Source organism: Drosophila santomea, chromosome 3R, assembly GCF_016746245.2.
Source record: "Drosophila santomea strain STO CAGO 1482 chromosome 3R, Prin_Dsan_1.1, whole genome shotgun sequence".
NCBI lineage: Eukaryota > Metazoa > Arthropoda > Insecta > Diptera > Drosophilidae > Drosophila > Drosophila santomea.
Window position 1 is genome coordinate 1,941,226 of NC_053019.2, and position 12,905 is coordinate 1,954,130.

At 41.4% G+C, this 12,905-nt stretch overlaps 3 protein-coding genes across 3 annotated transcripts; 1 reads left to right on the plus strand and 2 right to left on the minus strand.

The window, feature by feature from the left end:
• The first annotated feature begins 320 nt into the window (after positions 1-320).
• On the plus strand, positions 321-3,528 carry LOC120454548 (ubiquitin domain-containing protein 1). The gene is made up of 5 exons (XM_039639928.2): positions 321-495; positions 623-765; positions 821-1,070; positions 1,888-2,128; positions 2,382-3,528. Exons 2-5 carry the CDS (start codon positions 681-683, stop codon positions 2,553-2,555), a joined length of 750 nt encoding a protein of 249 aa, XP_039495862.1. The 5' UTR covers positions 321-495; positions 623-680; the 3' UTR covers positions 2,556-3,528.
• A 136-nt stretch (positions 3,529-3,664) lies between these two features.
• LOC120454544 (odorant receptor 83a) lies at positions 3,665-5,557 on the minus strand. The gene is made up of 4 exons (XM_039639924.1): positions 4,997-5,557; positions 4,741-4,940; positions 4,115-4,655; positions 3,665-4,043 (listed from the first exon to the last, which is right to left on the minus strand). Exons 1-4 carry the CDS (start codon positions 5,555-5,557, stop codon positions 3,984-3,986), a joined length of 1,362 nt encoding a protein of 453 aa, XP_039495858.1. The 3' UTR covers positions 3,665-3,983.
• A 1,248-nt stretch (positions 5,558-6,805) lies between these two features.
• LOC120453858 (alpha-tocopherol transfer protein-like) lies at positions 6,806-10,338 on the minus strand. The gene is made up of 3 exons (XM_039638763.1): positions 10,215-10,338; positions 7,761-8,065; positions 6,806-7,654 (listed from the first exon to the last, which is right to left on the minus strand). The coding sequence occupies exons 2-3, from the start codon at positions 8,063-8,065 to the stop codon at positions 7,033-7,035; spliced, it is 927 nt and encodes a 308-aa protein (XP_039494697.1). The 5' UTR covers positions 10,215-10,338; the 3' UTR covers positions 6,806-7,032.
• Positions 10,339-12,905: the final 2,567 nt, after the last annotated feature.

Below are 12,905 nucleotides of genomic sequence, written 5' to 3' on the forward strand. Positions count from 1 at the left end.
ATATCATGATTTATAATACGATTAAGTGCAACCTTTTTAAAAACTCCAAAATATCGATTGATCGAATAACACAATTATCAAAAAAATACTATTTGAAATACTAGACCCCAACCATTGTATTTTTTTATTAATAAAAAAATTATTAAGATTCAAATGAAAAATTTGAAATGCCATTAAAGCGGAAATATATCTATATAACAATATAAGATGTTTTTCCCCGGTTCCATCGAAAATATCTATATTCCAAATGAGGCCAAATACTAAAAACTTATTATATCCGGTGAAGTATTTTAGTGCCATTGGCCGGCGGTCCAAGGTATTTTGTCGTTTTGGCTGCGGTCACACTGCTCGTGTGCATAAAATAAAAAGCAGAGGGCACTTTAGGCAACAATAATAATAATAAACAGCCGATCGACCGATAACTGAGTCCCAAAATAAGGCGCACATAGTATAGACGAGCAGACGAACAAGGCGGCTGTGCGGGGCGGAGTATCGGTGAGTATCGGATATTGTCAGGTTCCGAGAATCCCAGATTCTTACCTTCCGGAACTGGCGTACGAACATGTCCCTCTGATGAGTGCATGTACACTATGTGTCATGTATATATTCCGTATATCCGTAGATCCTTTTTACCGGAGCGGAGTGGATTGGAGCGCAGTGCAGTGTCGCTGAGCGTGACAATGGGTGCCTGTGTGTGTCGCATGAACCCCGACAACGAGACGATGAGCGTCTCCTCGGCGAGCATCTCGCGTCCCACCAGCGCAGGTGAGTGGCCTTCGATATATGCGTTGACACCTTCTATATAAAAGCGTCAATTCAGGCATTGCCATGGGTGCGGCCCGCAAGAACCGACCGCTCTGCCACGAGACCATCCGGTGGCGATCTGACGTGCCACTGACCGAGGGACAGCTGCGGTCCAAGCGGGATGAATTCTGGGATACCGCGCCGGCCTTCGACGGTCGAAAGGAGATCTGGGATGCGCTGCGGGCGGCCACTACCGCGGCCGAGGGACTTGACTTCCAGATGGCCCAGGCCATTCTGGACGGGGCTAACGTATCGGTCCCGAATGGGTGAGTTGCTCTTAACAAATCTGACCACTGGACAACTATACATAACTTTTCTTGGCAAGAAAACTTAACATCATGTAGTAAATTATAGTCTGAGGAACTCTTATTAACGTTATCTTACTAACAATTTGTACTACAAAACTGAAAAGTTTCTAATGCTAATTACCATCGACCAGAAAATCAATAATATATACAGTGATTTTACCATGCCATAACTCCATTAATGCATGACTGCGATTTGCAAGTGTCCTTTGCTGGACACCACAGGGGTATCGTAAATAAGTGATGAGCCAGGAAAATAGGAAACTTAACTGAAATACGAAGTACGCACTATTCAAATGAATTTTATATACATGTATATTCAAAATGAATGTTACATTGTTTTATTACCAGAACGGTTTTGCCGGAAATTATTTATTTAGCCTGCTTTCGTTACCAATTCCACGTTTATTCCACGTTCCTGCCTAGAGTATTTGCACCCCCTTCACCCTTCTACTGAACTTCTTCGCGCTAACGTGTTTATTATACATCGATTTTTGACTGACATTCCGACACTCGCCTCGGACTGTTGACCACATTTATTTAAATGCAGCGCTGACCTTTCCACCACTTTCGGCATGGCATGCATCAGTGTCCTTGAAGGGAGCTCCCTACGTAATTCCGCTATTATCTACGCCCTTATCCGATTTGGCCCACTTGGCATTAAATCATTAGCATTAGGCCATATTGAGTGAATCATTTTTGGGCTAGATGGGGGTTTACGATAAGATAATGATAGTTGGGCCGCCCGGTTACTGATCACTGTTGTGCTTTTCCACAGCTACCTTACAGAATGCTACGATGAGCTGGGCACCCAGTACAAAGTGCCCATTTACTGTCTGTCATATCCCATAAATATTGTAAAGGAGGAGAATGGGCGCGACTCGCCTGCCGAATACTCTGAGCCCGTGGATGGTGGCACCGACATCTTTTTGAAGCTGCGCATATCATCCACCATGACTGATGTTAAACTACCGGTTTACTCTAAGGACACCGTAGGGCAGTGCAAGAAAAAGCTTCAGGTGAGTCCAGCAGTCAACCACTTATTGAATATCTCTAAATGTTTTGTAAATGTAACAAAAAAATCGATGCGGTTACAGAACGAAAGAATTTTTGTTAAGTTAACTTTAGAAGTGTACATAATCTGGCACGATAAAAATATCATTTTTTAAATTGTTGTTACTGTGTATTAAAAATCAGCATTATTAATACATATTTAGTTAACCGCTTAAAATGATTGAAGTTTTAACCTTTACTTAAACTCAAACTTTTCAGGCCGCCGAGGCTGTCAACGCCTGCTGTCAGCGATGGTTCTACAGCGGCAAGCTGCTGGGCGACAAGGTGCCAATCGACGAGTGCAGTATACACCAGGGATATGTGGTGCAGGTGATTGTCAACACGGAGCACTACAACCACGACAATAGCACAAGTACAGCGCACGCCAGCTAGCGGCGCAGTCTACTCACACTAGTCTACAGCAACAGCATATGCAAGGAGCCACGGCAGCAGCCGCAGGATCAGCAGCAGCAGCAACTTTTGGACAAAGTGGGCAACGTCATCTTGAGGAGGGGGATTGTCATACACTCAGTTCATGGCTCAAGAAACCATACGGGAAATGTACAGAAAACAACAGCATCAACAGGCACAACAGCAACAGCATACTCATAGCATTTATCGAAACAAGCAACAATTGCAAATTGTTGCCCTGTCTGCCTTGTTGCTGTTGCTTTTGTTGTGGCTGCTCCCCTTGTTACGCTTTGTTTAATATGTCTATATATAAATTGTAAAACAAAAGATCGAAACTAAGTCGCTGAGAAAGGGAAATCAGAATGAGATACATAAATCATAAACTTAAATATATTTTTTTGATGGTAATTACATTATAAAAAAACTGATTTATTCAGTTCACAAAGCATATACTGTCAATTGTATATGAAAGCAACTATATAGAGAACAGTAATTATGATCTTGGCCACTTGTCTATTGAAAACTAAAAATGTGTACAATTTTATAAAAACCAACATAGAAGGCCTCTATTAACTAATTGTAAGCAAGTGTTTGAGCATTTGCCCGATGTATATGTAATGTAAAAATAAACGAGAATTGTAGTATTTGGCCGCAATAGAAAGCATGCAACAAAGCATTTTTGATACTGTACAAAATGCCAAGCACAACACTGAGAATGATCATTATTGTGAAAAAACACAAAGAGCACACAGATTGTTAAGCAAATAATTTGCTCAAATGTAGTTAACAAGAATGAAGGAACTTAATGCGGGGTAGGGAGTTGGAGAGTTAACCCAAGTACCTTATAAATGTATATGATTTAATTTGAGCTTAGGGTCAATAATTTATCTCTAAAGCACATAAATTACTTGTATAATTTTTTAAATAAATGAGGATCGTCAAATTACCGTTTTAAGTGCGCATACAGCATACAGCATTTACTCCAGCGGTAAATAAAATGTGTGTTCCACATTAATAATTATAATAATACGAGCAATGGAAAAGTTAGGGCTAATGTGTTTTCTTTTAAAATCTTTTTTTTTTCATGACTTTTATATATTTAATTTTAAATTGTTATATTAAATTAGCCAGCTATTATGTATTCCGATTCAATTGTTTTTTTTCTTTTGCATTATATACTCCACTAAAGACGTTATTTAAATAATAGCATACTTTTAAAATGTCGATGCTATGAAGACGCCCACTATTTAAACTATTACTGTAACACACTGCTCGAACGTGTAATGCCAAAGTTGAAATAAATATTGATGGGGGCAAATAAGAAAACAATTGAATACATAGATCGTTAAATCGTTTTAAATGACTTCATTGAAATTCATCATTATTTCATAATTATAGAAAACAAGTTTTTTATTCTCGTGAATCCATTTTTTGCAGCAAGGTGAGAAACGAGAAGGCAGTAGTGATAGTCTTAAATAAAATAAAGAAGATAAACATATTTTTAGTTTAGTTGTAATTAAGCTCTATGTAAGGATACCGACCCCTCTGAACCGATCCACGTTTAGATTGGTTATTTTTCCGGCAGTTAGTTGGAACTGCCTGCGGGAATTCAACATAAAAAATATGTAATCGCTGCTAACCTCCTTCAAATGTCGCTGCCATGGACTTCTCCACAGGGCTTCACCACACCGTTGACTGTTCTGGAAAACGATGTCCGCGAAATAGCAGATGATAAAGAGCTCGTAGAGAACTAGGAGCAGGTACTGTCCCAAAGAGACCATCCGCATAAAAGAATTGGCCGACGTGCTCTTCGTAGAGACGAATGCCACCAGGCACATGAGGAAAGTGACTTCACCAATCTTCACAAACCAGATGGGACTGTAGAAACGCTCAATTTTTTTCAGGGCTGCCACTATGTATCTGTGGTGCTGAATGCACCGTACAAAAGACAGCCCGAATGCTGAGGAGAAGTCCATTGAGCTTCCCACTTCTAGAAGTTCTCGCAGAGGGGTCTCCTCTTCCATAGAGTACGTATATTGACCTAGCTCGGCATCAGCTGCAGATTGCTCAGCCTGCAATTGACTGCAAGCATGACAGATTTTAGTAATTTAAAGAATTCTAATATATAGTAATAAAGTCTTTATCATCATATACTCAATAAAATTACTTTAGTTCCGCCATATTGGCTCCCATTAGTACATAGCTGCTGGCCAATACATTCTTGAGACTGCAGAAGAGAACATCGTATTGCCCAGATATCAGGACACAAAATACCATATGCAGACCACTGGAGGAGGCGAACGATGCGGCCACTTGGATCTGTCCCATCGCCTGAAGAAGGAACACTACCTCATAGACAATAGGTTGCTGGAGATAGCCCCTTAACTCAGTATTTCTTGTTTATATGCATATCATAAACTCACCGTGTAGTCAAAGGGATACCAGCAGGCGAGAGGAAGGCTCCCATCCCTGTAAGCAATGGGAAGAGCCAACCAGAAAATGGTGCCGATGTAGCAACAGTACACATAGGTTTTTATCCATAGCCTGGATATCCGATAAGAGTCCCCCATTGTGACGAAACTGAATCCTACAGCGGAACGTGGCTCGTACTTATCATTAATGTTGGACAAAATTTCATTCAGTAATGCAGGTCTGAACCTTCGAAAATAAAGCTTCATCGCTATGGTCCACAAATAAATAATAGTTTGTATCAAACAGTTTACGAAGAAGTCCAAGTCGCCCTGTCCGTAGTTGATGTAGATGGTGCAGATGTACAGGCCAGCTATATGCACCGATACGAAGTAGTTGAGGAGTTCGTAGGCCATGTCACAGACTCGGACCAGATCTGCCAGGACTCCAGAGCCCTTCACATAATATCCGAAAGGATACATGGCCGCTACACACATGGTTTGCCTTACAAATACGAACAGGTCGCGACGCTTGGAGTCGGCTTTAATCCTTTCTTCCTTGGATGTGCTCTTCATTATGACCAAACTTAGTATTTAGATCCAGGGCTTTTGTCTAACCCTTTTATAGGTTTGTTGCTTCATGCCTGAATTTCTATGAACTTTTCAATTATGTTTTCCCAGCTAAATAAACTTTAAATTACAAGTTGCAGCCAACACCAAAGAATTAATGTTCATATGAATAAGTGATAAGCTAAATGATAAGCTTGCTTTGAAAAACTTTGATTTAAATAGATACATTTTAAAGGAATTATTAATATTTTAAAGGGCCAAGGCCATGCTTCAAAATATTTATTTAGTGCCCAATATTTGACCAAATATACTGACCTTTATTTTACATGTTAACTATATAAACATAGAAATGAAAGTACCTAGTTGTAATAAGATTTTCCATTACTTTTCACTAACAAACCATGAATGAGTATCAACTGAATTGCTTAGTACCAAATAGTGGATTTTTGCCAAGAGAAGTTTACTCAGTTGGCCAAGCGAAATGTGATGTAAGTATGGCACTGTTTGGCAACTGAGTTTTACAAGTCATAACGCCCAACCATTCAGATGGGTTTTTGGCAATTCCCTAGCCGGACTGGCCATCAATTCCAAATAAACCCTGCCATCGAGAAAGAAAAGCTTTCCCATTGAAGCCCAGTTGACCATGTCCGAGGAGTCGTGACTGCGATATGTTCGCAGCACTTGATTTCGTACGCCGAAGTGCGCACCAACAATGAACGGAACTAATATGTCGGAGAAACAAGTCAGTCGGGAGGAATCTGTCATGGGTTTTCCATCCTCCCTCTGAATCCGACATACTTTCCCTTTCGCTGAAAATGTGCATGTTGCACAAAGTGGGGACATGCGACGAGTAAAATATATGGGTGGCATTGTGCACGGTGGCACACGCAATCAGACATCGGCAGCGAGTCCTGGTCTGTGCCCTCATTCCTTGCTCGTTCATTATTTTAATGGGGCGTTCGTGGAGAAACGCTTTCCTCCTTTGACATCCATTCCTCCCTGATTAGTTTATTCCTTAATGTAATGCATTCCCATTTCCTATGCATTTTAAGCGGCGTTCGAAATATCTGTTTATAAAAGAAGATATAAAGGACATCTTTCTGTTTCTTGAAATATTTGCGGGGAAAATTCTATATAATAAATAAGGAATTACATTGTCTCCAATGCTAACAAATTGTGATATCAGTACTTGTGAGCCCTTTCTACCTGAGATGTGGATAACCCATTGTAGATCAATAAAGCCGCAATTTCAAATAATTTATTCATTCCTTAAAATGCTGGTTCTTTATTATTGTAATTACTGCAATGTACTGATTATATTAGATAGATAAACAATGGATTGTGGCGAAAGAATGAAGCAACTAAGCAAGGGTCATGCACACGAGCTTGGACTAATCAAATGAGCGGCTGATATAAACGGTTAGACAAGCTAGGTTAAGGTCGCAGGACCTGGATTGTGAATCTTGAAGGATCCTTGGGCCCTAGTCGATGTTCAACTGACGGAAGGTGCCTTCCATGCCGAAGAGGTCGTCGCTCGTCTTGGGTGCGCCGGGGCGCAGGGACTCGTTGGCCTTTTTGTCCTCCTGGTCCTTGAACCACTGGGTGTTGTCGACCAGTTTCTGCTTCCACCACTGGTTAAGCTCTACGACGCCGCCGGCCTTGCCACCGTACTCGTTGGGCAGGAGGTCGCGGGGTACCACCTTGTAGAGGCTCTCCACGTCGTTGTGGAAGGTGATGCGACTACGGATCTTCTCCTTCACGAAAGGCTTCACAAAGTTAAAGATGGTGTCCACCAGCGGTGAGATGTTGATCACATGCACCTCCTTCACCTTCACCGGATACGCCTCTTGCACGGCGATCAGGAACTTCTTCACCACGGTGGGCGAGAACTTGGCGAAGTGGGCGGCACTGGCCACCGACGCGTCCAGGATGAAGATGTCGCCGGCGATGCCAACGCTCTCCTCCGCCAGGCGCACATCCCCGATCATCAGGGCCACCTTCATGGCGTCCAGAATGTGGTGGGGCTGGAAGTCGCAATCGATGCCCCGGATGAACGTGATGCGGCGTCCATTGGGCGTAATCCCTGGTAGAGTGGGGCAGTGCCTGTTAGGAGATAAATAATATTAGAGAGCCATGGAATTAGCTTTCTTACGTTTCCGTTATTGTCTTTAGCTAAAGTTATAATACTTGTTTTCTGTAGAATACTTACACATAGTCCAGTACAATGTTAAGTTCTTCCCGATTGATGTCCCGGTTAGAGAAGAACTCTGGCACCGCATTGCGCATGGTGTAGTACATGTCCAGCTTCTTCTTCACCTTCTCCAGGCTGAACTTGCAGCCGCGCAGAAAGGTCGTGAGGCGCATGTCGTCCATGTCCTTGGGCAGGTGGGGCTGCGTCTCCAGCCACTCGCGGATCAGCTTAATGTCGCGCTCAATGTCTGCGGGATCCTCCGGCTCACGGAGCTCCTCGCGGATGCTTACGCGCTGGTCGGGTGTGGGGTGTAGCATCATCATCTGGAGGGAGGTAAGGTGTTAAGTGATTCATTTTAATATTTACTATGTATTTTTGAACTGAATACTATTGATATGTTCAACTATCGATACAAATTTATCTAAAATAATTAATAATCAAAAAATTAATTCAATGCAAAACTGATTCATTAATAGCTAAATTAGTCGTAAATTTCTTAAGTTAAAGCAATTCCAAACGTTTCGATCTTTAACTACAAAGCCTTATTGCGTATGTATTGGAAAAAAAAAGTTTCTTTCTATTAGGTCATGCCCACTGATTTAAGATAAAGATAAAAAGGCGAACACTCTGGTAAAGACAATAAAATTGCAAGCCGCCTTTTTCTCTGGCCATTTCGACACAATTTTTAATAAGCCATTTGCAGTAAGCAGATATTTTTGACATTTTAATTGCGCGCTTTCAAAACGATGGACTTTCGTGGGTCTTGCGGTTACACGTCAGTGCCCGGATTCATTAGCATGGACTGTGGACAAATATGTATCCAAAGTAAGTACGTATCCCGCCCCTTAAATCCAAATAGACATATAGTACTTGGCTAACTTAGAGAGTTTGCTTTATGTCCAAAGCAAAATCAGCTGACATCGACCTCGAAAATTCGAGGGCCCATCTGCTTTAAATTTTGGCCATCTCCCTGGCGTAAGTAATGGAAATGTAAGTGTATGCTAATAGAGAAAAGTGACTGCAAGGTAGTATAAAGTATATTTTGGCCCAAATCTCGCTGTTATGTTTGTGTCCATTGGGGCATACTTTTTGCTCAACTTGATTGTTTACTATTTGATTTTCTACTTTTTCAACCTTTCTTAGTGATGCGTGAACGTGAGGTAACTGACGTTTAGAGTGTGTACGAATGGTTATATTAGGCAACTTTGGGAATTGCACAGAATATTCCACTTCAACCAATGGGCTATTTTAAAAATGTAAACTTGCAACATCGCACACCGCACACCGCACACAGAGCTCATTGGGGTCAATTGCAGCTGGTGGAAGAAAAGCTCTTGAAAAGCTGAAGGGGATTTGATTTGTCGCCGTGTGTTGCACATGCCGCAACCAGCTGGAAATGCAACCGCTGCAGTTGCAACCTGCAACCTGTTAGCATTGTAATCACCAGCGGCGGATTGGACGAGGCTCGACCACACTCAAATTGCTGTGTGTGCACACTCGTATGGTTTTCCTCTGTTATTTCCATTTTTTGTTGCGCTAATGGCCGCTGCGACTATTGCAAATTTTTTTTTTAGCCTGCACCTCTATTGCAGATATTGCGAAAAGCTTCGAAAAAAAGCGACCAAGTCGCGCAAAATATTAACAAAAACGGGTTTTATAATGGGTGTTTTTCTTTTTTTTTATGGTTGTTTGGCGCCAGTTAAAGTGCTTTCGGTTTCATCTTCTTTCGGCCTTTGTCTTCTGGTCCTCATCTCGTTCTAAAGTCTGCCATTAAAAAAATTTTGTTTGCCTGTTTGTTTAACAACATGATTTTTTTTTATTTCGAAACACCATTGCGGGCATAAGTGGTTTGGGAAATGGTTTGTAAACAAACGGCTTACAGGTAAAAGAAATGAGCTTTACGTGTTCAAAACAATTTAGATATAATAATAATATAATGCATTTAAAATATGTATATATGTTTGTTTGTGCCAATTAAATATGATAACCAGGTATCATAGGTCGATTTTGTGACGAAAACTATGGGTTCGATTTCGTTCATTTCTTCGTATCTCCTTTATCATCTAATAAGTTTGGGTATAATTAAGGGGTGTTGTTCTTATGTCACTTCTATCACTTTAGTGTCATTCTTTACACTTTAATATATTCTAAGCATGCCGCTTTTATTACTTTTAATTACTCTCCGATCAATGAACTCTTTTTCGTGAGGATTCTTCCCTGAAATGATTTTAATCAAACATTCTTGGGCCATACAAGCACGGCCTTCTTCATTATTCGCTGCCATTGAGTTATTCGCACGATTTCAAGTGAAGTTATTGTCTCCTCAACATCTTTTGTATTTCGGGAATGCAACACATGATTTGCACACTTTATCGTGAATATTTCGGCGCACTAATTTAAATTCCGGGCGTTGTCCCACGAATTGTGAGCTCAACATCAGAGCAGAGGTGCATATCTGATAGGAATGCTCACCTTGGTTAGAACGAGATGATTAGTTGGTCAGAGGTAATCCTTTAGAGAGTGTATCCAACGGACAACGCGGCGTATGATAAAAGGCACACAACCGAATCGCTCAAGACGATAACAGAAACTGAATGTCTGCAAACACGTTTCGAGCCACTTAAATACCCGCCGATTCCGAAAACGAAAAGATCCGAAGAGCGCGGATCGCACTTCGGGGAACGCGATGAAAGAAAACCGAAAGCCGTAAAACAGATCATGCCATGAAAATCGGTCAAAAAGAAAAATGCACGCGCCGGCTCCTCGGAAGGGGGGAGCGGGGGAGGAAGTCTGTTTGCCATTTGCGCAAGATGGGTTCAATGAGCGGCGCGGTCTATCCACGCTCCACGCTCCACGCTCCGCTGCCAACCGGCCAGATAGGCATAACCAGAAATAGTCCCACACACCTGACCCCTAATCAGCTGATAGGTTAGTTGTTGTCCTCAGACTTTAGCTGTGCCCATTCAATCACTCGCAAATCTATCCACCACTTAAGCTCGTGTCCTAAGTCTTTTGCTTGCCTCCCACCAATCCATCCAAATGTGGTGTTCGTGCCTTCAGTCTTTTGTCTGCTGCAGCTGGGTGAAAAGCTGGTTGTGCCTCGCCCCCTGAACGCCATCGTAGTGCGTGCAACAAGTTAGTTGTTAACTTTCGAACGCGTGTGTGGCCCAATCTATTGGCTGGGAATTGCATTAGTCGCTGCTTTGCTGAAATAATTTCGGCTTTAATTGTTTCTTTATACTTTTTCGACATTTCATAATTAAGCAATTTAGAGCACACGAAATTGGCGCTGGATTCGCCGCGATGCCTCTTACTAAGCAGCCGCGAGTCGTTGAACTTGTCTGCCGTTTCCTCATTTTCATTCAAATGAAAATGAACATTTTCCATAACTTTGTCTTGGCTTGCATTGCGTTTTGCTCGTGTTGCTTTAATATTCCTTGTGCCTTTTGTTCGATTTTTATTGTTCCAGCTAGCTGATTACTAGCAATTATCGTCGCCCGACGCGCGGGAAGGGGCTGCCGGAGGGGGCGGGGGATTCCGACTTTGACTTTGCATGCATTAAACTTGGCTTGCCCTTTTTCTAAACCAAACAATGCGAGACGCGGCCAATGTGGCAATAAATATCGACCGAATGCGAAAAAAGTTACCAACTAACCAAAGCTGACGACTTCTATAGCAAAAAAAATTAAAACACTGATTCTAGCGGTTCCCTTTAAGACGATTATGATAAATCGTACAGTAGATGATTCCACGATTCGTAGTAAAAACTACCAGAACTACAAGTAAAGCTATTGCGATAAATTTAATACAGCTTTCGATTTTTAAACTTGGTTTCACCATTCGGATATGGTTTGTTGTGACCTCATTGGGCCAACTTCGCCAATGCATATTTCGACGGCGAAAAAAATAAGACATATTTAACTTTTAATGTTTGTACAAATTTGTAAATAGTTTAATATTGTTCACTTCAAACAGAATCGTGTTAATACCATGAATGTCCCATTGGATGAATTATATTCAAGACATTTTATTAGCAGGCTTATGTTCAGAATCACTAGTATTTTACCAAATAGTGGAGATCTCTTTTGACATCCATGTAAGTGAACAAACTTAATATCAAATTGTGGTTTGTCTTGCACTTCCTCTTATCATCCAAATGCGTCCATGATGAAATTAAAATAAAATTTCTACACTACTCATTGACACCAAGATACTGCGATTGCCGAAAATGGGAAGAATTATGTAAGCTAAAAAGTTAACTAGCTTAGGACATTAATAAAAATGTCATAAACAGAGTGTCTTATTCAAACTGAGTGGTACGATGGCATGTTAATGACTCTATTCGTGTAGCGTTATATTAAAAATCCAAAAAGAAATCGTACTGGCAACTGGAAAACAGCAAATGAGGCTGAAAAATTCGCATAAATTACCGAAAAGTGCAGACAAGAACAGGAAGATGTACCTCCGTGGCCCCCAGATACAAAACAAGCTTGAAAGAAAGAAAACTAATTAAACCATAGACTTATAAATTAAGTAGTTTCAGTAGCCGCTGTTGTTGCATTCCCAAAGCCAAAGCCAAAGTCAAGAAACTTTCATTGGCAGACGAAAGTGTGCGCAATAAAGAAATTAACAGTAAGAAGCAGTTGGTCGGTAAGGGGTACCTGGGGGTATAAGGCAGATACATATACTACGCTCCACCTCGTCTTACCCCATCTCCCCATCTGGCGCACACTCTTGGCGCAATTTTAGTTATAGTCACTTTTCGTTCGTTTTTGTTTTATGAAAGCTTCAAGAAATAAAAACTCCGTCGAATGTACAGAGCGTGGCCGCATTAAAATTTTGCGCTGTGGAGCGAGCGTTTTCTTGTTGTTGCTTAAGTTTTAACCCGCTGCGGAGTCAGACAGCCCAGTTGGGCAATTTGGAAAATCATAAAGTGCGCTTTCAAAACGGCACAGATATAGGAGAGGTAAATGGAGCTAAGTGTGTGGAGATTCACGTTCGAGAGTGTGATTCGGAATTACACTTTTGCCACTTTTAATTGCTCGCTGCAACTGTGGCTGATGGTTGGCCGTTTCGACTGTTTCTGCTGCCAAAGAAGTGCTGCCCAAAAGACTGTGATTGTAGTACAATTTAAATCCAAAACTTAGTTCGTTTTGCACATAG